This window comes from Lissotriton helveticus, chromosome 3_1, assembly GCF_964261635.1.
Source record: "Lissotriton helveticus chromosome 3_1, aLisHel1.1, whole genome shotgun sequence".
Classification (NCBI taxonomy): domain Eukaryota; kingdom Metazoa; phylum Chordata; class Amphibia; order Caudata; family Salamandridae; genus Lissotriton; species Lissotriton helveticus.
Genome location: NC_136061.1, coordinates 1548021754 through 1548049538, shown reverse-complemented (window position 1 = coordinate 1548049538; position 27785 = coordinate 1548021754). Strand labels below are relative to the sequence as shown.

General features: G+C 42.4%; 1 protein-coding gene across 4 annotated transcripts in view; it reads left to right on the top strand.

Moving 5' to 3' along the window:
• Positions 1 to 27785, top strand: part of RNF214 (ring finger protein 214) — a 203511-nt gene that overhangs the window by 137516 nt on the left and 38210 nt on the right. For all 4 annotated transcript variants that reach the window (XM_078682288.1, XM_078682285.1, XM_078682289.1 and 1 more), the window contains exons 13-15: positions 21832 to 21967; positions 24462 to 24569; positions 26181 to 26276. In XM_078682288.1, the coding sequence (XP_078538414.1) occupies positions 21832 to 21967; positions 24462 to 24569; positions 26181 to 26276 (340 nt within the window). The remainder of the gene's footprint in view (positions 1 to 21831; positions 21968 to 24461; positions 24570 to 26180; positions 26277 to 27785) is intronic.

The window sequence follows — 27785 nt, the reverse complement described above, 5'->3', positions numbered from 1 at the left end:
GCCCTTCGGGGGTCCCTCCTTCGGACCACAGCGCCTCTGCTTCACCGCAAACTCCCGTGGGAGTCCCTGTGGTGTCGCGGGAGGTCTCCAGGGCTCGGGATGCACCCCCCGAGCCCCTGTCGGTCCTCTGGACAGGCAGCGATCTTGTCTGAGGTTGAGGGGACGCCGCTTCGGCGGCTGCTGGCCCTGGCGGTATCTCAGGAGTCGGCGGATGGCCCCTTTTGTCCTGTCAACGGGTAGAGGCTGGCGGGGAACTCTTCGTCCTTCCCCAGGTCCCCCTCGTCCCTCCACGCAGGCAGCTGCCTCGTCGGAGGTCAGGTCGGCGCCTTTTCAGCACCGCTCCTTTGCTGCTCCGGCCCAGCGCCGGTCTCCTGTGCCGTGCGCTGTGATGGAGGCCGCCCCGGCATCTCCTCCGGCGCCGGACGACGATGTCCTGCTTCGGATTGCGGACTCTACGGCGCCAGGCCGTCGTCTGGTTCTTGACTCGTCTTCTGATGCCTCCTCTTCTCCAGAGGTTCGGCGCTGACTGGTTTCATCCTCGCCGGAGATGGGCCGCCACGTCGTAGCTTTTTCCCCGACGTCGTCAAAGGGCGGCTCCACGCCGTAGCTGCGGTCTTCGCCAGACTAGCCACAGGTCCCCCACTCCTCGGTCCCTCTACCTTCTTTCCGGACCTGGCCCTTCCTTCCTCCGGTTGGCTTGGGGGATGGCCGCCTTAGCTTGCAGCCGTCGCATACCAAAGAGCTGCTTTCCCCTCCGCGGGGCCCTACGGAGGAGGGTGCGGCCTTCGTTCGCGCTGTTTCCACGGCTGTAGGAATTTTGTGCATGAGTGATGAAGCTACCCATTTCCCTGCGGATCATCCTCTGGAGGTTCTCCATCAGGGCTCTGGTGGTAGGGAGCTGCTGCTTCTCTTCGAGGGTTCACTCCGTTCTTCTCATTTGGGGACTTGGGGCCGTCCTGCCTCGGGGGACCCGGTGCCCCAACACCTTCTGCACCGCCACCATCCGGCACGGCGTGATCCGTTGTGTCTTTCCCTCCACTCCTCTACCAGAGGCCCACTTTTGCAGAATGCCTTTCCCTCTCTGCCGCCGCTGTTGTCTCCCCCGTCACGGGAGGCCCGCTGGCTGGACTCCTGGGGGCGCAATATGTTCGCCTCAACCAGTGCGCCTCTGCGGGCCCTTAACACGCTATGTGTTTTGGCTAGGGCCACTTCATGCTTGTGGGACTCGGTGGAGTCTCTTATGTCTGCCACTTCTCAGGAGGGGGCCTGTGTTGATTTGAGGCACCATGTGTTGGATTGCCAGGAGCTGGCAGCGTTTATTCTTCGCTCCGCTCTAGACATCTCGGAGGTGCTGGGTCGTGCCATGGCTTCTTTGGCTGCCCTTTGTCGCCATGCCTGGCTTCGGGACAGTGTGTTCCCGGAGAACGTTCGGGAACGGCTGGTGGACCTTCCTTTCGATGGTGCTCTTTTGTTCCATGGACTTGGCCATTCAGAGGTTCTTGTTGGGGCTTCGTCCTCCTCCTCCTCCTCCCCCTCAGTGACCTGTGAGTTGATCTGGTTCTTGGAGGTGTTCTTCCGTTAGAGCGGGTCGCCCCAGTTGTGTGTTCTGTGTGCTTTGTGGCCACTCGGGTCCTCCTTGTTGGGGCTGTGGTTCTGTTGGCTGCTGGCCGCCCCTTCTTGACAGTTTGTTTTTGAATTGGGTTTTCTACACCATGCTGGCCCTGATGCTAGGCCTGCTGTTTTTTATCTTTGGCTGCTTGACAAGCCTTCTGCGGGTTTTTCCGCAGGTATTTTCTTTTGTCCTCTGCTGCAGAAGTTTTTTCCCAAGAGGTTCCCATGTTATGGGACGTAACATGCCTTATGTGGGGCAGTGGTAGCTGTTATACAGCTCTGTTATTCGCTTGGGAGTTGTGATCGCCTTCGGGCCTCTGTTTTCCGTTAAGGTATGTTGCAGAAGCAATCCTCTTGCTGATGGCTCAGGAAGGCTTGAGTTGCGCCTGGGGTGTCCTTCTCCGGGGTCACTGCGCTGTTCGCCTGATCTGGCCTGCTGTCTGCGGCCGGGCGTCTTGGCTCTGCCTGGTTCCACTTCTTTTTGGGCTGTGGGTGCAGACTACTCGCTGGAGTGTGTCCGGACCCTTCTCGCTGCCTTGCTCTCGGTCTTCGGCTGACGTCTGGCTTACCCTGAGCGCATCCTTCTGCTGTGCTTTCGGCACCTGGCTGTACTTGCTGGTGCTGACCAACTTTTTTTCTGCACCATAGTGCCTTCTTGGCGCTTTGAAGGGACAGTCATCCTTGCCTTGTCCGCTCCTTCCAATGGGCCTTGCATTCAGTTCTACCTCTCCTCCCTGTGGGATGAGATGGTCCCTGAGTTCTTGTTCCCTTTCGGGTGCAGTCTGACGGTTCTTCCTGGGTGACCTTCGGTGCTCCTCTTCCTTGCCTTGGCCGGAGATTTTGTTGCCTCTATGGGCATGGGGTGCTTTGGCCTCCTTTCGCCTTGCCTTGTTTCCTCTGATGGGTGAGGATGGGCTACCTCTTCTCTTCTTTTTCCCGCATCCCCTTCAGGGTTGGGGGTCTTCTACTTGCAGGGTTCCCCTTACCAGGGGGACAGGGCTCCTCATCCTGTCTTTGGGACTCGGCCCCTGTGGGATCCTCTGTTGTGACCAGGCTGGTGGGGTCCTCTCGCAGACCCTCCTTCCCCTGGGTATGGCTAGGGTATCTATTATACGTGAAGGAATCTGCGGCTAGTAGTCTCTATCAGATGTATGAGTTACTTACCTTCGGTAACGATGTATCTGGTACAGACGATTCTAGCCGCAGATTCCTTCACGGCCAGCCCTTCCTCCCCATTCTGCGAGGTCCGTTTGGCTTGGTCTTCTGCATTCGCCTCCCTGTGGGTGGCTATGTCTTCAGTGCGTGCGTTCTGTCGCTCTTTTCTGGCAGGATGTTCATCCTGTTTATTTGTTCCTTCCTCTCCTTTTGGCGCTTTGGAGGATCGGTTTGTAGGTACTTCTGTGCCTATGTGTTCTAGTTGCCCAAGTTTGGGGCCTATCCTCCCCTACTCTTGCCCCTTTCATTTCTAGGGGTTCTGGCCCCTCTGCTATCCTCTAGGTTGGGATCTTTTGGCCAGGCCTCTGCCCTTGTTCCTTATAGGGGTTGTCACGTTTTATGTTTGGGCTGTCTTGGAGTCTTGTAGTGCCTTGTTTGTCCCAGACTGGTTCCCCTTCATTGTAATTGGTTGGGGTTGGGGTCCTGTTATATGTTATCATGACACTTTTCATATGATCTTGACTCCAGGGGGCTATCTTTGTACTGGCAGGGTTGCTGTTCAGGGATGTGTTCTGTTCTTTATTCCTTTCCCTGCCTGGGGTACTGCAGTGTTTAGCACTGCTCCTTACGGTGTTGTTCCCCACCATTGCTTTTTTCTTTCACACACTGTTCCTATACGGAGAAGTGTGGCTCAATGGTGAGAGCGGCAGACCCTGATGCAGAGGTCTAGCCCGGGACCAGGGTTCAATTCCCCGCCTCGGCGGGTCTTGGGCTCAAAATTCCACGGACCTGATAATTCTCGCCTCGGTGCCTATTCCAATCATGGAGTCCCACTCTGCAACTCTGGGCACTAGCTTGCTTAATCTCCACAACGGCCCCCACAACGCTAAGGATGCCTGGCCTCCACCTTGGGGGTGCCCAGGAGTGGACACCTCACAGGGAAAGCCAGGATGGGTTCCACAGCGGTATTCGTACAAGCGCCTTGAGACCCTTGCGGGTGAGTAGTGCGCTATACAAGTATCAATTATACTCTCACAGTTTTGTCTGATGGCTCCGTGTTGTGGCACGGAAAAGTTCACTGAACAAAACTGACGTAGGCACTCCGGGGTGGACCTTATGTGACTTTGCTGAGGTCACGTGCCCGAACGACGCAGGGGCGGTGTCGCGTGATGCCGTCCACCCGGCACGCCGGGATGCTGTGGCAAAAATATTTTCTGCATCCAGTCTCTCGCCTGGGGATAATTCTACGTGAAAGAATCTTCGGCTAGAATTGTCTCTACCAGATACATTGTTACTGAAGGTAAGTAACCTGTACGTTACCTCTACTACGTCCCACACAGTGGGATTCCTAAGAGGTCTTTGGAGGCCACAGCCCCCTTTCTCCACCATTCTGCAAATTTCTGCACCCATTGTGCCTCTTGGTGCACCGCTCTTGCCTCTTTCTGCACCTCTTTTTCTTTTTTCTGCACTTGTTGCCTCTTTCTGCTTCCCTGTTGGTTCTTTCTGTACTGCTCTTGTTTCTGTCTGCTACTCTCTTGTACATTTCTGCACCTCACTAGCCTCTTTCTGCACCTCTGTTGATTCTTTCCGCACCTCTCTTGCCTCTGTGCACCCCTATTCCCTCGTTCTGCACCTCTTTTGCCTGTTTCTGCAACTCTCTTGCCTCTTTCTGCACTTTTTGTGCCTCTTTCTGCACCTCTGTTGCTTCTTTCTGCACTTCTCTTCTTTCTAATCCTCTCTTGCTTCTTTCTGCACTAATGCCTCTGTCTGCACCTCTCTTGCCTGTTTCTGCAACTCTTTTCTCTTTCTGCAGTTTTCTTGCCTCCTGCATCTCTGTTGCTTCTTTCTGCACTTCTCTTGCCTCTTTCTGCACCCCTCTTGTCTGTTTTTGGACCTCTGTTGGTTCTTTCTGAACTGCTCTTGCTTCTTTCTGTACCTCTCTTGTAAAGTTCGGCACCCCTCTTGCCTCTTTCGGTACCCCTCTTGCCTCCTTCTGCACCTCTGTTGCTTCATTCTGCACATCTCTTACCTTTTTCTGCACCCTTCTTACCACTTTCTGAATCTCTGTTGGTTCTTTCTGCACCTCTGTTGTTTCTTTCTGCACCTCTTGCTTCTTTCTGCACCTCTCTTGCTTGTTTCTGTACACCTCTTGCCTCTTTCTGCACCCTTCTTCCTGCACATGTCTTGCCTCTTTCTGCAGTTCTCTTGTCTCCTTCTGCACCTCTGTTGCTTCTTCCTGCACTTCTCTAGCCTCTTTCTGTGCCCCCCTTGCCTGTTGCTGTAACACTGTTAGCTATTTCTGCACTGGTCTTGCTTCTTTATGCACCTCTCTTGCAAATTTCTGCTTTCCTCTTTCTGCACCTCTCTTTCCTTTTTCTGTACCTCTCTTGCCTCTGTTTGCACCCCTCTTGCAAATTTCGCCACCTCTTTTGCTCCTTTCTGCACTTCTCTTGCTTCTTTCCACACCCCTCTTGCCTCTTTCGCCACCTCTGTTGGTTCTTTCTGCACTGCTCTTCCTTCTTTCTGCACCTCTCACACATTTCTGCACCTCTCTTGCCCCTTTCTGTACCCCTCTTCCTTCTTTCTGCACCTCTCTTGCCTCTGTCTGCACCCCCTGTTCCCTCTTTCTGCACCTCTTTTGCCTGTTTCTGCAATTCTCTTGCTTTTTTCTGAACTTCTCTCACCTCTTTCAGTACTCAAATGGGAAGTGCAAGCTGTCAAGTTTAGATCTGTGTGCTCTCGTGACTGATGTATATGTCTACTTGAGTGGAAAAAACTACCTAGGCAGTGAATATGAAATAAATACACAAAAATATAAGGACCAACACTAAAGTAAACAGTTTCCAAATAGTTACACACGTTTATTTTAAACACATAGACAATGGCTAAAAAATATACATTTCATGAAAATTAAGTATATATAGATCATCACATAAAAATTGGTGAACATAAAAGAGTAAGTTGTGTGTCGACGCGTTTCGGCGACCAGCGCCTTTCTCAAGACAGATTACAACTTTCTGCAAAAAATAAAACAGTGTATAGTTTAATTTTTCTATTTTCAGTTATTATAATGTTATCTCAGCATAGATATGAATAATTTAAACGATAACTATTATCCACTATGTGTTCTATTTTAAACAAGGAAACACTGTTCAAACAAACAAACAAACGGTCCTTAATTAGTCCTAAATTGGCAAGGCATAAATCACATGACAACCTCTATTGTAGCCTACTAATTTTTTCAATTAATTCTAACGTATGTTAGTGGTATAACATGCTCTCGCTACATGTTCTCTATTTTTACATGCACTGATATTTAATGAGCTTTATTTCTTAAATGATTATTTATACACAACATAATAGCTTCAAAGAATATATATACATTCATTTACATGTCAGAAAGTATTCTTTGTGTCTACATCAATCATAGGTATTCAGGATAAAACTATGAATCTCATTCTAATAGGACAGGTACACAGGAGATATTGAATGGAAAAGAGTAAGGAAGAGACTAATAATTCAGTGCTTTATATTTTTGTGTCGCCACTCCTCCTCACTATTAGGAAATCTTAGTCGTTTCAAACATAGGAGAGTGTCTATTCTATCTATTTTATCTCTGAGAGATTACTTCTCTCTTTTATACATACCTATGTAGAGAATATGCTCTTTCTTTCACTAATTTCATCACTGGTGGCTATTGAAAAGTTTCCTAGATTCAAACCACACGTCTAGTTGTCACTTACCCCAGGTAAAAATGGATTTAACACATAGGTCAGGGATGAGACGCTAATAATGTTCCATCTACTTCTTTGAACCGGAGTTCACACTTCTGATTATCAAATTGATTCTGTAATATTATTAACAAAAACAGAAACCTTTTATTATTGTAGGCATGCAGGGCTACAATCAATTAGTTCATTTCTGCAATGGGCATTTTATTTAAACAGAGAGCGACTAACCTATTCTCAAGCTTCTTCAGTTTTTATGTTGTTTCACGACTGATTGGATATTTCAGTTTATGTCATCAAAATAAGCGACCTGCCTGAAATAATAATCCATAAAAGCATGGTCAAGACACGCTCTAATGGTGTCCATGTCCAATCAAATATAAACTCTCAAGGAGACGTGTAGCCTAACGCTTCTTACCCGTGAAACTGCTTTAAATTGCGTTGCCTCCACACTTTGTATATTTTGTCATCATTTTTCAGATTCTAAGTTCCCAACGATATCTGTTAAATGATAGAATTCAAACATAACAAATCGATAAATTGTTTTTCTGTCTAAATGCGACATACTATCCATGACGCACTCTGTTAGATTCTTACCGAGCTGTTCGCTAGATAACAGACATCGGTGATAAGTCGGTAACCGATTTACACTTGATAGGCTCTTGATGGCCGTGTGCGTAGCTAGACTTGAATACACAAAATAAAGACAAAAAAACGAACACCGTGATTATTATTATGTAGCAAAGAAGGGGCTTCTTATTCAAGCTCTCCTCTTTAAAAGTGTGGATGGCGCTTGTTTATAACGTACCTATATGAGAACACTTTAACTTTCCCGTGATGTGGTTTACACGAAGTTCCCAACAATAATTTCTGTTTCCGCAGCACGTCGGATTCCTACCAAAAAACAATTAGCCTTGCGTTATACATCTTACTGATGATCCCAAGAGGCTGATTCAAAGTGCCCGACTCTAAGTCAGAGCAAGTAATCTATCTTTATCTGTGACGGCAGTAAACTTACTTGAGATTCAAAAATAGCAGCTGCGTGGAGGCGAACGTCTGACTCGGACGTGGTTCCGGGGTCGAATAAAGATTAGACGGATTCGCGCGTTTTTATGTGTCCACTGCTGCGAGTAATTAACCTGCAACCGACGTCACCCAGAGTAATAAAACGCGAGAACAGACTCTGCTTTAGTAATATATATCATTAGCGATCTGTAGTTTTTTTGAACGGCAAACTGAATAATTTGTTCTATTTAGGGCTAATATATATGAAACTTTACTTGCCAATGTGGAAATCAACAGAAAATTAAATAAAACTATAGAAAGTTATCCGTGCAGCAATAAAAAGGATATGTTTGAACCAGTTTTCAGCTACATGAGAGGAAGCCTATATATTTGTGTTCCCCTCTAATACTGCACCTTTTTCGCTGTATATTTAAAAAATTGCGTTCTCCCATGGGATTTCACTATTTAAACCCTCGCGGAATGTATTGAGGGAGAAAATCCAGAATACTTCGCGTTTTTTGCGTATTGCCTCACCTCCTTTGTCATCTGCAGTATTAATTTTTTCTAATATGCGCCAAGTAAAATCATTGGGACCATGGCCATGGTCCAAAAAATGTTTCACAATTGGTGCGGTGACTTTCTTCGTTCTGACCGCTGAGCGATGCTCGGTCAATCTTGTCTGTATTGTACGAGATGTTTCACCCACATACCCCTGCGGGCACGGGCATTCTAAAAAATATATAACGTTTGATGTTTTACAGTTATACATCTCGTTGGCACTGGTTGTATATCCATTGTGAGTGAAAGTTACTCCTTTATGAATATTAGCACAAGATTTGCAACTTGAGCAAGGAAACGTGCCTTTCACAGGATTATCTCCTGAAAGGGATTTCTGTGCCAAGTGTTGGGAATCTGTGGATCTTTTCATTCTAGAATGGACAATATGGTCTTTAATATTTTTATTTCGCCTATGTGCGAAAAGAGGTTTTTCTAATTTGATTGCTCCATTGCTATTCAAAATATGCCATGAGGAGTTAATCACTTGTTTCACTTTCGCATTAACTGTTGAATGACGTGTGATGCAAACTAGTTTGTTTGCTTCTGTCTTAGATTTACTTCTCAACAAGCAATCTCTATCATAGTACCGGGCTCTTTTGTACGAATCTCGCACTAATCGGTGTGGATAGCCACGGTCTAAGAATTTCTGTTTCATCTGAGCTGCCTGTAGATCAAAATCTTGGAGGTTGGAGCAATTTCTCCTCACTCTCAAAAATTGAGAGAAAGGGATACTTTGTCTCTGATTCCTGGGATGGAAACTTCGAAAGTGCAGGAGAGTATTCCTGGCCGTAGGTTTTATAAAAAGATCTACTTTCAATTTACCTTCTTCATGGAAGATCCAAATATCTAAAAATTCCACCTTCTCCGAGCTAATATGGGAGGTGAATTTAAGATTTTGATCACATGAGTTTAGCCATGCCAAAAATTCATCCAATGCCTCTTTCCCATCAGTCCAGATAAAAAAGATATCATCTATATATCTGGACCAATGGGAAACCGACTCATGGAAGGGCGCTACCTCATTATAAATATGGCGAGCCTCAAATTCAGCCATATAAATATTTGCCACAGAAGGTGCCACCGAAGCCCCCATGCTGACTCCTTTTGTTTGTCGATAAAGGTTCTGTCCAAATTCGAATATGTTTTCCGTAAGGACCATGCGGAGACATTGCAGTAGAAAGGTCTTAGGGCAAGGTACAGAGTAGAGGTCAATAAACCATTCTACTGCTGTTAGAGCCTCTCTAATAGGAATGTTACTATAGAGAGACTCTATATCCAAGGTAACGAGAAGATCTCGTGACGAGTTAAAACTAATACTCTCCACTTTGTTTATCATAGCACTGGTATCTTTGATGTATGATGGAACATTAGGTATACAGGGACATAAGAAGGTGTCCACATATTTAGACAGTGCCTCAGTGGGCGTACCTATCGTAGAAACGATAGGTCTATAAGGTGGATTTTTTTCATCCTTATGAATCTTCGGTTGTCCGTAAATGCAAGCGGTCTTGCCTGCATGCGTATTTAAATAGTCAAACTCTAACGCAATTTAAAGCAGTTTCACGGGTAAGAAGCGTTAGGCTACACATCTCCTTGAGAGTTTATATTTGATTGGACATGGACACCATTAGAGCGTGTCTTGACCATGCTTTTATGGATTATTATTTCAGGCAGGTCGCTTATTTTGATGACATAAACTGAAATATCCAATCAGTCGTGAAACAACATAAAAACTGAAGAAGCTTGAGAATAGGTTAGTCGCTCTCTGTTTAAATAAAATGCCCATTGCAGAAATGAACTAATTGATTGTAGCCCTGCATGCCTACAATAATAAAAGGTTTCTGTTTTTGTTAATAATATTACAGAATCAATTTGATAATCAGAAGCGTGAACTCCGGTTCAAAGAAGTAGATGGAACATTATTAGCGTCTCATCCCTGACCTATGTGTTAAATCCATTTTTACCTGGGGTAAGTGACAACTAGACGTGTGGTTTGAATCTAGGAAACTTTTCAATAGCCACCAGTGATGAAATTAGTGAAAGAAAGAGCATATTCTCTACATAGGTATGTATAAAAGAGAGAAGTAATCTCTCAGAGATAAAATAGATAGAATAGACACTCTCCTATGTTTGAAACGACTAAGATTTCCTAATAGTGAGGAGGAGTGGCGACACAAAAATATAAAGCACTGAATTATTAGTCTCTTCCTTACTCTTTTCCATTCAATATCTCCTGTGTACCTGTCCTATTAGAATGAGATTCATAGTTTTATCCTGAATACCTATGATTGATGTAGACACAAAGAATACTTTCTGACATGTAAATGAATGTATATATATTCTTTGAAGCTATTATGTTGTGTATAAATAATCATTTAAGAAATAAAGCTCATTAAATATCAGTGCATGTAAAAATAGAGAACATGTAGCGAGAGCATGTTATACCACTAACATACGTTAGAATTAATTGAAAAAATTAGTAGGCTACAATAGAGGTTGTCATGTGATTTATGCCTTGCCAATTTTGGACTAATTAAGGACCGTTTGTTTGTTTGTTTGAACAGTGTTTCCTTGTTTAAAATAGAACACATAGTGGATAATAGTTATCGTTTAAATTATTCATATCTATGCTGAGATAACATTATAATAACTGAAAATAGAAAAATTAAACTATACACTGTTTTATTTTTTGCAGAAAGTTGTAATCTGTCTTGAGAAAGGCGCTGGTCGCCGAAACGCGTCGACACACAACTTACTCTTTTATGTTCACCAATTTTTATGTGATGATCTATATATACTTAATTTTCATGAAATGTATATTTTTTAGCCATTGTCTATGTGTTTAAAATAAACGTGTGTAACTATTTGGAAACTGTTTACTTTAGTGTTGGTCCTTATATTTTTGTGTATTTATTTCATATTCACTGCCTAGGTAGTTTTTTCCACTGATTTATTCCCTGACCTAGGGGTTGACGGTTATTGTGTTGCATACAGGGAACCCTTGTTGTTTACAAGTATTATACCCACAGCTTGTCTGTGTAGGGTTGGCTGTCCTCATTCTATATATTATATTGTCATTCTAACCTCTAGTTATATTGGTAGCCTGGTTCAGTATCTTCTATAATAGAGATTGGTCTATTCTCTTCTGCATCCTTTATCTAAATTCTTCTTTCATTGCTCTATTCCTCGAGTAAAGAGATATTAACATCTGAATTATATTAGGAGATGGCACAAATCCAAACCTTTGGTTTTACTGATGCAGAATTTGCATTATTAATAGGTACATCAAATACCTTGCCAGATGCCACAAACTCCTCGTCTAATACTCAGAGAGGACAAGATGATTATAACAAACTATTTGATCTGAAAAAGAAATTAAGACGAATGGAAGCCCATGGGGAATTTATGCTTGCTTATCTTAAATCAGGCATAATCCCTATGGGGCTGCGAGTAAGAAATATCCCAGGTCTATTCGTACACCATCGCAGCTTTATAGAAAAATGGAGCATGATCGCGAGTCGTTGCTCGCGAGATTTAATGATGCTGATAGTGGAGACGGCTAAAGAATTAGCATTAGACATTAAAAAAGAAATAGAAACTTTAGAAGAAAGTATCAAACAACTAGGTAATATAGAGGAGACGATGAAAAAATTAGAAGACCTTAATAAAGAAGTGGAATCGTTTGTGAACTATTTAGAAAAGCGTAAAAACGACAAACTCATAAAAGAGAAAAGATTTTATTCGATAGAACTAGCTTATCCATATCTCAGACCTGATTTTTATAAACAAAATCACTTTATGGATACTAATAGAAATCAGCAACAGAGGGTTAACAATTTCTCTGCCTCATCTGAATCAGGAGGAGAAGGAGAAGATGCCTTTTACGAGTCAGATAGCAATTACAATTCTGCTCAAGGCAAACGAAACAAAAATCAGACTCCTTTTTTAGGCAACCGCGGGGGTCGCCGCGGGCGATCCAGAGTGAGGTTCCAAACACAGACCAGGGGAGGATACAAACCCCAGCATCACTACCAACCGGATCCCAACTATCAACAAGATCCTCAGAATCATTACCAACAGCAGGAACCTCAGTTTGTCAGAGAGACAAGAAACAGGCAATACTGGAAACCGGGAATGTAATTCCTATTTTTAATCTTTCCAGTACCCCTCTAAATGATTCCAGTGTTAGTCTTCTATCGAAAGGATTGTCGTTTGTCCCTCATTGTGGCACTAACGTCTTCGAGTTATATAGTGATATAATAGCCTTCTTTCGAAAGATCCGATTGAAAAAGTACTTCCAAAATGAATCGGCTGATTCATTAGCAGCAGAACCTGTGACCCTTAGACTTCCATCCACATTCAGCCCATCCCTAGATCAGATTGGACCAGAGGTAGCGGCCTTCGAGTTGGTTGTTCTTAAAAAACTGGAAAAAACCATTCGGTTTATACCTAAACCAATTTACAACTTAGATAAATTAGAACATGCTGCCCTACATGAACTTGCCTCTGACACATCAATCACAATCAAAAGTTGTGATAAGGGAGGCGGAATAGCAGTACTTGATTCCAAGGTATATGAGCTTAATATGTTAAAAATGCTGGAAAATCAAACCTTCTACCAGCCAGAAAGGTACAATCCTATTAACAAAATTACGAAGGAGATTCGTTTGATCACCGCTCGAGCATTAGAAAATGGTGAAATTAATGCCAAAGAGTTTGACTATTTAAATACGCATGCAGGCAAGACCGCTTGCATTTACGGACAACCGAAGATTCATAAGGATGAAAAAAATCCACCTTATAGACCTATCGTTTCTACGATAGGTACGCCCACTGAGGCACTGTCTAAATATGTGGACACCTTCTTATGTCCCTGTATACCTAATGTTCCATCATACATCAAAGATACCAGTGCTATGATAAACAAAGTGGAGAGTATTAGTTTTAACTCGTCACAAGATCTTCTCGTTACCTTGGATATAGAGTCTCTCTATAGTAACATTCCTATTAGAGAGGCTCTAACAGCAGTAGAATGGTTTATTGACCTCTACTCTGTACCTTGCCCTAAGACCTTTCTACTGCAATGTCTCCGCATGGTCCTTACGGAAAACATATTCGAATTTGGACAGAACCTTTATCGACAAACAAAAGGAGTCAGCATGGGGGCTTCGGTGGCACCTTCTGTGGCAAATATTTATATGGCTGAATTTGAGGCTCGCCATATTTATAATGAGGTAGCGCCCTTCCATGAGTCGGTTTCCCATTGGTCCAGATATATAGATGATATCTTTTTTATCTGGACTGATGGGAAAGAGGCATTGGATGAATTTTTGGCATGGCTAAACTCATGTGATCAAAATCTTAAATTCACCTCCCATATTAGCTCGGAGAAGGTGGAATTTTTAGATATTTGGATCTTCCATGAAGAAGGTAAATTGAAAGTAGATCTTTTTATAAAACCTACGGCCAGGAATACTCTCCTGCACTTTCGAAGTTTCCATCCCAGGAATCAGAGACAAAGTATCCCTTTCTCTCAATTTTTGAGAGTGAGGAGAAATTGCTCCAACCTCCAAGATTTTGATCTACAGGCAGCTCAGATGAAACAGAAATTCTTAGACCGTGGCTATCCACACCGATTAGTGCGAGATTCGTACAAAAGAGCCCGGTACTATGATAGAGATTGCTTGTTGAGAAGTAAATCTAAGACAGAAGCAAACAAACTAGTTTGCATCACACGTCATTCAACAGTTAATGCGAAAGTGAAACAAGTGATTAACTCCTCATGGCATATTTTGAATAGCAATGGAGCAATCAAATTAGAAAAACCTCTTTTCGCACATAGGCGAAATAAAAATATTAAAGACCATATTGTCCATTCTAGAATGAAAAGATCCACAGATTCCCAACACTTGGCACAGAAATCCCTTTCAGGAGATAATCCTGTGAAAGGCACGTTTCCTTGCTCAAGTTGCAAATCTTGTGCTAATATTCATAAAGGAGTAACTTTCACTCACAATGGATATACAACCAGTGCCAACGAGATGTATAACTGTAAAACATCAAACGTTATATATTTTTTAGAATGCCCGTGCCCGCAGGGGTATGTGGGTGAAACATCTCGTACAATACAGACAAGATTGACCGAGCATCGCTCAGCGGTCAGAACGAAGAAAGTCACCGCACCAATTGTGAAACATTTTTTGGACCATGGCCATGGTCCCAATGATTTTACTTGGCGCATATTAGAAAAAATTAATACTGCAGATGACAAAGGAGGTGAGGCAATACGCAAAAAACGCGAAGTATTCTGGATTTTCTCCCTCAATACATTCCGCGAGGGTTTAAATAGTGAAATCCCATGGGAGAACGCAATTTTTTAAATATACAGCGAAAAAGGTGCAGTATTAGAGGGGAACACAAATATATAGGCTTCCTCTCATGTAGCTGAAAACTGGTTCAAACATATCCTTTTTATTGCTGCACGGATAACTTTCTATAGTTTTATTTAATTTTCTGTTGATTTCCACATTGGCAAGTAAAGTTTCATATATATTAGCCCTAAATAGAACAAATTATTCAGTTTGCCGTTCAAAAAAACTACAGATCGCTAATGATATTTATTACTAAAGCAGAGTCTGTTCTCGCGTTTTATTACTCTGGGTGACGTCGGTTGCAGGTTAATTACTCGCAGCAGTGGACACATAAAAACGCGCGAATCCGTCTAATCTTTATTCGACCCCGGAACCACGTCCGAATCAGACGTTCGCCTCCACGCAGCTGCTATTTTTGAATCTCAAGTAAGTTTACTGCCGTCACAGATAAAGATAGATTACTTGCTCTGACTTAGAGTCGGGCACTTTGAATCAGCCTCTTGGGATCATCAGTAAGATGTATAACGCAAGGCTAATTGTTTTTTGGTAGGAATCCGACGTGCTGCGGAAACAGAAATTATTGTTGGGAACTTCGTGTAAACCACATCACGGGAAAGTTAAAGTGTTCTCATATAGGTACGTTATAAACAAGCGCCATCCACACTTTTAAAGAGGAGAGCTTGAATAAGAAGCCCCTTCTTTGCTACATAATAATAATCACGGTGTTCGTTTTTTTGTCTTTATTTTGTGTATTCAAGTCTAGCTACGCACACGGCCATCAAGAGCCTATCAAGTGTAAATCGGTTACCGACTTATCACCGATGTCTGTTATCTAGCGAACAGCTCGGTAAGAATCTAACAGAGTGCGTCATGGATAGTATGTCGCATTTAGACAGAAAAACAATTTATCGATTTGTTATGTTTGAATTCTATCATTTAACAGATATCGTTGGGAACTTAGAATCTGAAAAATGATGACAAAATATACAAAGTGTGGAGGCAACGCAATTTAAAGCAGTTTCACGGGTAAGAAGCGTTAGGCTACACATCTCCTTGAGAGTTTATATTTGATTGGACATGGACACCATTAGAGCGTGTCTTGACCATGCTTTTATGGATTATTATTTCAGGCAGGTCGCTTATTTTGATGACATAAACTGAAATATCCAATCAGTCGTGAAACAACATAAAAACTGAAGAAGCTTGAGAATAGGTTAGTCGCTCTCTGTTTAAATAAAATGCCCATTGCAGAAATGAACTAATTGATTGTAGCCCTGCATGCCTACAATAATAAAAGGTTTCTGTTTTTGTTAATAATATTACAGAATCAATTTGATAATCAGAAGCGTGAACTCCGGTTCAAAGAAGTAGATGGAACATTATTAGCGTCTCATCCCTGACCTATGTGTTAAATCCATTTTTACCTGGGGTAAGTGACAACTAGACGTGTGGTTTGAATCTAGGAAACTTTTCAATAGCCACCAGTGATGAAATTAGTGAAAGAAAGAGCATATTCTCTACATAGGTATGTATAAAAGAGAGAAGTAATCTCTCAGAGATAAAATAGATAGAATAGACACTCTCCTATGTTTGAAACGACTAAGATTTCCTAATAGTGAGGAGGAGTGGCGACACAAAAATATAAAGCACTGAATTATTAGTCTCTTCCTTACTCTTTTCCATTCAATATCTCCTGTGTACCTGTCCTATTAGAATGAGATTCATAGTTTTATCCTGAATACCTATGATTGATGTAGACACAAAGAATACTTTCTGACATGTAAATGAATGTATATATATTCTTTGAAGCTATTATGTTGTGTATAAATAATCATTTAAGAAATAAAGCTCATTAAATATCAGTGCATGTAAAAATAGAGAACATGTAGCGAGAGCATGTTATACCACTAACATACGTTAGAATTAATTGAAAAAATTAGTAGGCTACAATAGAGGTTGTCATGTGATTTATGCCTTGCCAATTTTGGACTAATTAAGGACCGTTTGTTTGTTTGTTTGAACAGTGTTTCCTTGTTTAAAATAGAACACATAGTGGATAATAGTTATCGTTTAAATTATTCATATCTATGCTGAGATAACATTATAATAACTGAAAATAGAAAAATTAAACTATACACTGTTTTATTTTTTGCAGAAAGTTGTAATCTGTCTTGAGAAAGGCGCTGGTCGCCGAAACGCGTCGACACACAACTTACTCTTTTATGTTCACCAATTTTTATGTGATGATCTATATATACTTAATTTTCATGAAATGTATATTTTTTAGCCATTGTCTATGTGTTTAAAATAAACGTGTGTAACTATTTGGAAACTGTTTACTTTAGTGTTGGTCCTTATATTTTTGTGTATTTATTTCATATTCACTGCCTAGGTAGTTTTTTCCACTGATTTATTCCCTGACCTAGGGGTTGACTGTTATTGTGTTGCATACAGGGAACCCTTGTTGTTTACAAGTATATGTCTACTTGTACATGTATTCTTACATGTGGTATGCATCTGAAGATGGTAGGTTAAAAAGTAGGTAACTACTCCTATAGGTGGTCAAATCTTCTGCTCTGTCATTCAGTTGCACAGGCAGACATGGCTTATGTATATATGTGTTATAGAGCCCCTCAAATATACTATTGAATACCCACGTGCCCTGTATTGTGAGCAGAAAGAAATGCATACACCTTTTTGTACACAAAATTACAGAGTATGCTGTTTGAAACACAGTTATTCAAGTATGTGTATGTTTATTTTCATTTAACATGTCACTAGGTAAAGGCATATACATGCATGCATACCTTAACAAACTTGGTTAGACTTACACAGTGATATGCTTAGGATTGCTGTTTTATATTTGGTAGGCCTAACATTCTGAGCAGTCGATTAATAGTGAACCTTCAAGAGAATAGTGAGGTTTAAGACATCTTGGGAGAAGGATTAGTGATTAGGCTACTTTGTATGATTCTCTTCTAAGGTACAGTAAAAGGAGGCCACTTTCTGCATCTCTGTTGGTTCTTTCTGCACATCTCTTGCATCTTTCTGCACCTTTCGTCCTCTATCTGCACCTCTCTTGCCTCTTTCTGCACTTCTCTTGCTTCTTTCTGCGCCTTTCTTCCTCTTTCTGCACATGTTGTACCTTGTAGACATAGTTCGAAATTAGCGTTTAAAAAACCTTAGAAATTCACCGAAAAAAAAACTATAGGTTTCAGGGACGTTATAGTTAGTAATTAGCATTTAAAAAACCTTTGAATTTCACTGAAGAAAACCATAGGCTTTAGGTACGTTATAGTTCGGGATTAGCATTTAAAAAACCTTAGAAATCCATTTCACTCGTACAAAACCAGAGAAATTCGGCCGTTCTAGTTAGTTGAGCTAACTATAACTCGCGCCCCCGCAATGCACTGATGATGTAGTCACATATTACATCACTTATGACATGGTCAGTGACATCACTGATGACATCTCACATGACATCACTGATGACATCATCCAGTAACTGTGAGTGTTTATAAAAAGTTTGAGAATGTGATATATGTATGATAATTCGGTCATTGTGTGACTGACTGTTTAAGTGAGTGATTATATGAGTCTGTGTCGAATGTATAGGTGAGTGACTAATCTGTGTGAATGTCTGTATAAGTCTGTCAGTTGGTGTGTAGGTGGCTGCATGGGTTCGTGAATCGGTACATGAATGTCTATATGGGTTGTTGATTGGTTGTCTGATTACTTTTATGGGTGTCTGTGTGGGTGAGGGGAGGGTATTGCTCTCTGCATTGATGCGAGTGGGTGATTCAGTGGGTGTATGGGTTCATGAGTGCGTCTGTGAAGGGCTGTATGGGTGAGTGAGTGTGTATATGGCTGTGTTGGTGAGTGAATGAATGTCTCAGTGGTATATGTGTGAATAACTACATATGTGAAAGGCAGTATATATGAGTGTTGAAGTATGTGAGTGAGTGATTGTGAGAGGGGATGTATGTATGAATGTGTGCTTTTGTCAGTGATTGTATAAGAAAGTAAGTATGTGCTAGTATCTGTATGAATAAGTGAGGTAGTGTGTGTATAACTGTATAGGTGAGTAAATGGCAGTGTTATTGACTCTGAGCGACTGACTAGGTGTGTGAGTAACTATGGTTGAGTGGCGGTGTATGAGTATCTGTATAGGTGTATGAGTGCATATATCAGTGGCTATATTGATGAGTGACTGTATGGGTGAGTGGATGTGTGTGTAGACCTATGAATCAGTGAGTGGGTATGTACTAACTGAAATTGGTGTGTCTATGGTTTAGAGAATGGTAGTCTGTATTTTAGAATAGGTGTATGAAAGGTTATATTAGGGTCTGAGATGGTGCATCAGATATTAAGTGGATGATGTCATCAGTGATGTCACTGACCATGTCATGAGTGATGTAATATGTCACGTTATCAGCAGTGCATTGCGGCGGCGTGAGTTATAGTTAGCTCAACTAACTAAGACGGCTGAATTTCTCTGGTTGTGTACGAGTGAAATGTCAGCCTAACTATAACGTCCTTGAAACCTGTGGTTTTTTTCAGTGAATATATATATAGATTGCCACTCACTTCAGCTGTTGCCTTAAACGTTTTGGGGTGATTCGTCAGGCTGGAGCTAGAAAAAGGGGGGGATCCCAAAACATGCTTTTCCCATGTAATTTCCCATAGGAATTTTGAACACAACTACAGCCTGAACAGCTGAATGGAATTACACCACATTTGGCAGAAAGCTATATCTTGGTCCTGACAGGGTGTTTTTTGTAATTTGGTGTAAATTCGTTCAGTAGGTTTGGAGTTATTAAAGAAAAAAGATTCATGGAGATCTAGTGACATGAATACTCGTGGATCCAACAGATCTCATGGTAGGATCTGATTGGCTGCCATCACTTCAACCAGGATGTGTTGGCAGCCATCTTGGGACTTGGACTCAGCCGAGTCCCAAGATAAAAAGTTTTGAAAATTAGAAGGGTGCAAGGTGCCACCGGGACACCACCAGGGCAAAAAACATATTTTTTTAAAAATTGACCGGAAATCGCAGAGGATCATGGCAAAAGAAAATTAAAACAAGGGTGGTCTCCTGTGTTTGTTTTTTAATTTGTCCCCTGGGTAGGCCACGTCCCAGGGGAATAACATATTAATAAATAGGGGAGGGGGCACATGTGGCCGCCCTCCTCAGGCAGATACGTACCTGGAGACTACCAACCCAGGGGGAGAGCAATGCAGCCCCCTCCTCGGCCAATTTCGGTCCCTAGCTCCCATCCCAGTATGCCTCCGGGGTACAATGGTATAATAGAAAGATAGGGGGCCGGGCGGCCCCATCCCAAAGCAATTAATGGCCCTGGAGACTCCATGCCCCAGGGCCAGGCTCCTGGTATGTCCCAGGGTGCCCAGCACGAGACATGGCAGTTTCTCTGCCTACATTAGTGCAGGAACAGAAAACCTCTTTGCTCTCGCTTGGCGGGAGCATTTTAAAGCTCTCGCCAAGCAAAAGCCAACAGTAGATCCACTCCTAGCAGGCGGGAGCAGAAAAAATGCTCCCGCATGCTATCAGCGGACTTTTGATCTGGTTCCCTGTCCGTCCTCCCCATTTATTATATGGATGGGCCCTGGGGGGATGGGGTCCCTGGGGCTGTAATCGTTCCGGGGATGGGGGCTGAGTGCCCTCCTTCTAGGTTGCCAGTATGTGGGGGGGTTGGCCACAGGCCAGGCCCTGCAGCCAACCCAGCCGTGCACAGTGTGCGGTTGAGGATCTACGGTGGGGTTGTCCGCCAGGTTCTGTGACCGACGGGCCATGCAGTGCTGGGGTTGGATAAGCGTAAGGTAATTAAATATTACTTAACATTAAAAAAACGTAGAAATTCACTGAAGAAAACACAATTTACAGTGATGTTATAGTTAAAAAATAGATTTTTTTTAAAGTCGAAATTAACTAAGAAAACCAAAGATTAGAGGGACGTTATAGTTAGGTTCAGATTTTACAAGCACAAAACCATAGAAATTAGACAGGTATAGTTATACTTTCCTCCAGAAACTATAACTCGCGCCCTAAGGTAACTGTAACTCGCACCCTCGCCATGCATTGCTGATTACCCCACATATTACATCAGTCCTGACATCTGTGACATATCACTGCAACATTTGCAATAAAATTATTGATGAGAAAACTGTGCATGTCGGGTGCGCGAGTCATAGTTAACTTAGGGCATGAGTCGGGTAACTATAACTTCCAAACAAGTAATCTGTACCTAACTAAAACGTCCCTGTAAAATTAGTTTTTTTCAGTGAATATGTATCTTCATATGTGGCTACCATCACTGTGAATGAAGGCATCCTGCTCTATCTCAAGGAGCACATTGGCACATAATGTTGTTTCCTTCAGTGCCAGAGACTAATATTGCAATTTGTGATTTTTGCAACCACAACTACATTTTTGCTTTCAGCCAATGTTATATTCGTAAAGGCCCAGCAACTCCATTAACAATTACATTTTACAAAAATGATGTAAAAACAAAACACTTATTGACAAATTCAAAAGGCTTGCAACCAAAGCCAGACCCCTTGCCTTTGCCATTGTCTGTTTATTTTCCTATTTTTCAGAATCTTGGCAAAACTGATTTTACACTAATTTTCCGTTATTAATATTTTTGGGAAATACTAGCATGTATCAAATACATTTTATTAAATGATAAAGAAACTGTACTGAAAATTGCACAGCAGTTGAGCAAAACATTTTTGCTATTTTTAATGTACATTTTATTTTGAAAGCAAACAATCATCAATCCTGGTTTAACGCTTCTGCAAATAATTGCTTCAAATGCAGAGAGCATTAAGGATAGCATTATAGGTAGACGAAAACTGTTAAACTTTGGAAACGTATGTACACATATTTATATTGGAATCGCTGCCAGTAGTGTAAGCCGAGCTCAAAGCATCTCTTTAAAATGGTCACCCTGAATAATAAAGACTTTGCACTAATGCATTATAAATACAAGTTCAGCCAGCAGGAACATATGGATACAAATCTTGCCTTAATTGTACAAAATGCTCTTTCACAGATCAATAATGCATTTTGGTGAACTGGCATTGAAAGGGTTTGTGCTGCAATGGGTTTGGCTTGCTTGTCCTGAGGCAAAATAAGCATGAAAGCTTGTTGTCATTGACCCAAACCAATATGTCCTGGGAGTCGGGTGAAGGTATTCCACACTTCCATAGCTGTCACAGATGCTGCAGGACGCATTACTACTGAGATGCTCTACTTTCCACATAACTGTCTGTCTGGTACCTATTTCTGACGTGAGGAAAGCTTTCACTGTTACTGCTGTGCCGGCTCTGTGAGACTATTATCTCTGGCCGTGTGTCCCTCACATGATGTATTTCCCTTACAGAACTCAGCTGACTCAAATCCTACAACAGATCAAAACTTCACGTGGAACTACAGCTGGGCTCTCCTTTGATGATCTTTGCAAATTGATCGGTATGCGACTGGCAGAGCTCCATGATAAGGCACCGGGAATAGGACAGGTGAGTATGAAGAATTGAGTTAAGTACCCCACCACCTCTCTGGCGCCCAAAACATCAGCTGGGGACTGGTCTATGGATCCACTGTCTCTGCTAGGGGTGATACCATTGAACCACTGCCTTACAGGAGGATGTTCATAAAAAAGGATGATTCTCTGCTCCCTCCATTTTTCAGACTCAGGAAGTTCATTGCTCAGTGTCGCTGACTGCAGTTTTGTCTGTCTGTCATTGTTATTGTAGGGTACTAAGGGAAGAAAGGTTCCTCCAGGCCTCAATTGTGAAATAGGACCTCCTCTCCTTTTGTCTGCTTCTTGGTTTGGCAGCCCTTGTTCTGCTCTGTGGTTTCTATGGTTTTGTTTGATTTGGGGTGGTTCTGTTTCAGCCTTAGTGTTGTAGATGCTGTGTGCTCCAGTGAATGGAGGAAAGAGAACCGGATGCATCAGGGAGTAAGTTACTCACTGTAGTGACTGGTACCTGGAGCTCCACGCCATCAGTCCTCCAGAGGACCTACCCCCATCTTTTCTGCATGGCCCTAACTTCCTCTGGGATGTATGACATTACAACGCATGCTTTTACCACGCATGCCTTTACAACGCGGTTTTTACAACGCAAACCTTTACAACGCATAGCGCTTTGGGGTGCTGGATAGTGAATAGTTTAATTTACTATTCCAACTCCAGTCCCCGTGGACCCTAGGGAAGGTGTTGGATAGTAAATTAAACTTATTCCCTATCCTAGAGCGCCCCCCAGCGCAATGCGTTGTAATGGTTTGCATTGTAAAAGTTGCGTCGTAAAGGCACTGCGTGGTAAAAGTTGCGTTGTAAAGGATGTTTCCCTTCCTCTGGATGGAAATTAGAACTTGGATTCTGACAGCCAGAGCATTGAGTCTAATCACAGTCTGACTGCCCTAGGGCATGGTCTTGTTTTTAACTTATCTTGAGATGGCCCAAAATGACCTCCATGGACTAGCAGTAACAGATGTCAAACACTGGTTCCCTTAGTGAGAATTACTCTTGTTGTACAAATCTACATGTGTAACAGTCACTGTCTTTGGGCGTAAGTCAGGGGATGTGTCCTCGCTGACAGTGTTCCTTGCATTGTGCCTTGTGATTACTGTTGTTTTGCTTTTTCTAAAATCTTTGAAGAGCATTCTTTGACACTTTGTATGATTGAGGTAGCTGAAGGTGGCCTCCTTTACAGTCAAGTCTTCCATAGTTTGGTATACAAGTGTTGGGTAGTGCTGTGAATTTTAATCCACAGAAATACTCTGATCTTGCGTTAGGCCGTTGTATTTGGACAGTCAATATCTGAAAGAGAGAGAGTTTTCAGGTGGGAGTATTTTAGAGTTAGGGAAAAAAGTTGCTCCAGTTTAGTAGTAAAATGCATAAAAACTTAGCGATAATGGTCTTTTTATTCTCAGACTAAGCTTTCTTCATCACTTTGATCAACCTGTATGAAAAACATATTGATATATATAAAATGACATAGTTTGGAATTGTAATACATTATTACTTTACATTTTTTTAAAAACCAGTAGCAATTAAATTAAAAAAAACAAAGGTTAAATGGTTATTATATTTAGGTGAAAATGTCTATTAAAACGTACCTTTTAAACTAACAAAATCAGTGAAATTCACCAGTTATAGTTATCTTAAGTGACTGTAACTTGAACCCCCACAATCCACATTGTTGTATCAATGATGTAATTTCAGATGTTGCAGTGATATTCTTAGTGATGACCCAGAACATGTCATGAGTGATGTAATATGGGAGATAATTAGCAGCACATGGCGAGGGTGTGAGCTACAGTTACTTTAGGGCACAAGTTATAGTTACTTGAGATAATCATAACTTGTGACTTTCAGTGGTTTTGTTCATTTTAAACGGTATGTTTTATCTGATATTTTCTCATATATATAATATATATCTTTAAATGCCCTAGTCAGGCAGACAGAAGACTATTAGAGTGCTCCTAATGGTGACACATTGCTAAAGACACTCGTCTTCTTACTGAGGAAGGTGATGGGTATAAACGAGGTCTGACTCATTCGTAACAAACAACAAGACAATAGAAATAAGGCAAGTTTTAAAACAAATATGATGCAATCTTGCCTTGTATACAATTTTAGAAAATGGGGACATCAGAAGAAATCTGTTTGCCTTATGAAAGTGTAGGACAGTGATAAGCCACCATGCACAAAAGTCTGTGAAAACCCAAAGCAGATGTTTCTCCCAGAATTTCCCTCAGACAAAACTGTATTTTGCTACTTATTTCTCCTTCCCTTTCCATGGATTGAGTCTTGTATGCACTAGGTAGTCTGAATGGGGAGCACCTCTGTAGGCAGTGCCTCTGTCACCCCTTGTGCCTGAACCATAGCTATGCTTAGCCAGACCCACCAACTCCTATCTTCTCACTTGGCATGTTTCGAACCAAGTTCTAATTTCTGGATGTTTAACGTTGTATCTTATGCAAAGGTTTCATGTTTCTCTCCTGCAGCCACTTGGCCAGATTGGATCCCATGTTTTCAACGCTCCACACTCTCGGATGAACCCAACCACCTTCCTCCCACCCACACAGACTATGCATCTTGGACGACCCCCTCAGGTAGGATCAGGCACCGTCTGCTTTCTCTTTGGGCTGCAGGATGAGCAGAGGTCACCCAGGAAAGCCTTGGGTTCCTTCTCTTGCTTCTGGTTGCTTCTGGTTGTGGAGAGCAAGGGGCAAGACCACCACCACGGCTTTTTCTGGCATCAAGGGTGAGCTCTTCCTGACTCTAGATGCCTCTGTCCTAGGTACTGGGATTCTTACTGGCTTAAAGCAGGCCAGTCCAGTGCCTTGCTCAGCGCCAGTTTTTATTTTACTCCATCTTACTGTTTAGGAAGGTCCTGGCCTTCGCATTTCTGAACACTGTGCCCGGGGTATGAAATAATATTTTCATATTGTCCTGCTGGTGTCAATAGAGATAGTGTACTATAGTAGTAGAGCAAAACCAAATTAGACCACTGTCCACAACCTGGAAAGGAAAATTAACATGCAGTCAGTTTTTCTTCTTTCTGAGCATTTGTAATCTCATGTATCTCTGACTCGTACAGCATTGTAAGCCTTTCTGCAGACTTATGAGCAGCATATTACCTCTATGTTCTTCCTCTCTCACTCAAGCATAGCACACTAAGGGTGCGATTAAGATGGCGGACGGACCTGAGTCCGTCCGCCACCATAGAGTAGGAGGGAACCTCCGCATTGCCTGCTGAGTTCCCTCCTGTGCAATTAGGATGTGACCGCCACCCTGGCGGTCACGTCCTCTATTTTTACCATTGCGGCGGGTGCGGCTTCAAGCTGCACCCGCCGCAATGGTAAAAAATGCATACATTGCATTTGTATGCAGAAAGCGGCAGGCACCTTGCGGTGCCTGCCGATTGCTGCATACAAATGCAGGGGGGTACCATAGGTACCCCCCCATGTGCACCCCCGACCCCCCTTCACCAAGGAGGCCCACAATGGGCCCCCGAAGTCAATGTCCGCGCTGCTTTTCCACGCCGGAAAAGCCGCCGTGGAAAAGCATATGATTTCCGCCATCCTAATATGGCTGGCGGTGTCTGATAGACACCGCCAGCCATGTTAGAGCTTTTCCGCCGCGGTCGGAAGGCGACCGCGGCGGAAAAGCTGCGGACGGATCTTGAGACCCACCGCCATCCTAATTTGGCGGTGGGTCTTTTGTGCCTCCCCAGCGGTTTTCTCGCATCCTCCGGGCCGGCGGTGGCTTCTGCCGGCCCGGAGGATGTGTGAAAACCGCGATCCTAATCGAGCCCTAAGTCTTTTTGTTCACCTTGCATATAGCAAAACACTCAAACTGTTTTTTAAGGTTTTTTTTATTCCTGGCTTGTGTGCTGCTTTTTAGATCTGACTTCTTGTCCTGGATTTCATTGAGTGTTCCAAGTCTATTTTCTTTTTCTGGCTCATGTATAGGTTTTGAAGTCTATTTTCTTCGCCCTTCAAGATGAATATAATGCTATTATGTAGCATGCTGGTTAAAGTTGTAACAGCTTAACAAGTATTTTTGCTTAATCAGTATTCAGTAGAGTGCTGTGCTTTAATTCAGCTTATGTTTCGTATACATGGCTCTATGTATATTTTCTTTTCGTGGCTTATGAATAGTGGTGTCTGTTTTCTCCCACATACACAATACCATGTCTTGTTTTGTATCTGATACTGCAGCCTACACCCAACTGTAAGCTTTGCCTGATGTGTCAGAAGATTGTACATCCAAAGGATGTCCACCCAATGGCATGTGCGCATGTTCTGCATAAAGAGGTAGGTGCCCTCTACACACACTAAAGTTATCTAATCCTAAGTAGCACCTAGCCAGACACTAAATGTGGTGTCAATCAAGTGCCATCAGTAACTTGAGTTTTCCTACCATTGATTGTTCAAAGTCAGTTAGTTTTTTAAATGACACATAAATGTGTTGCCATTTGAATAGGCCAGGATCAAGCTCATTACTATTCCCATGATTTATTTATAAAAATAAATCCGCTAAAGAGAATTGATTATAATTCAATACTAAAACTAAAAACATAAAAAGTTGACAACCTTCCCTTTCAGTACTTATGCAACTCTCTCACCCTTTTCCTACCTCCTGTTTATATTTTAATGTTTAACTCAAATAGGTTCCATGACACCGGATAATTAGATACCAAAGGTAAATTGCAGATTGTGTGTTCTATAAATTATTGGATACTGCTATCTTAGCACTGTTTAGAGCTTCCTTACCTTCTGAAACACAGTTAGAATTTGAGTTATTCAATATAAAATCTTACAAACCGTAGAGCAGTAGTAACACTATACCTTGCAACATAATAGACTGGATAGTATCTATGCCAGTCCTTTTTGGATTTAGGTTTCCTGTGCATGCCCACTTCATAAGGATGTACGTCATGTACCCGATGTCCATATTATAAATAGAGGAGGGGGTGCCATCATTTGTGGTCCTAGAATTCATAAGTTCGTATGGTGCCTGGTGAAGCGTGCTCTGTACCATTGTATATGGTTGTATGACGATCCATCGCGTGCAACGTCCTCGCGGGCGTTCGCATCGCGGACAATACATCGCAATGGCCCTTACATCGGCGATTTTGTCATCGCACGACGTTGCGCCGCAAATGCGGCCGTGGAACAGGATCGCGTGTCACATCGGCGACATAACATCGCGCGACATGACAACGCGATCTCAGAATCTACTTTGAAATATTTGGACAAATGTCGATGGAAAACGAGGCTCTGAAAAGTACTTCTAAAATTACAATAGCGATAACACTCTCTGTAATGTCACCTGTAAATTCTCTCATGGCAAATGAAACCGGCTTCAAATACCCTGGTCTCGCTGTAACTTCCCTGACATTAAATTATGCTGCAATCCCCCTGTCTTCAATTCCGACAGCTGAACTGCAATTCTTCAAGCCTGACCTGCCTGCCAATTGTATAGGAGACTATGGGACAGAACGCGGAGGAGTTTGGGGTAGATTTCTTTGTGTTTACTCAAAAAAGAACATTTGAACTCTATCTATAGAAGCAGTCGACATGAAGAAGTAATGCGGTAAATTAAGTTTGCCAGCTAATTTGGGGTTCGTTAGGGACAGAGGAACAACAACTTCAATGTTAGCATCAAAATGGAACACAGGCGCGACTCTTTTTTGTTATCACGCACATTCCTGCTTATTTTTTGAAGCTGCGGTTTGGGTCAAGGTGTGAACAAAGCTGCATAAAGGGCATATGAGGCTATCAAGAACATATAAAGAACAATGGTTATTTTAAAGAAGAATG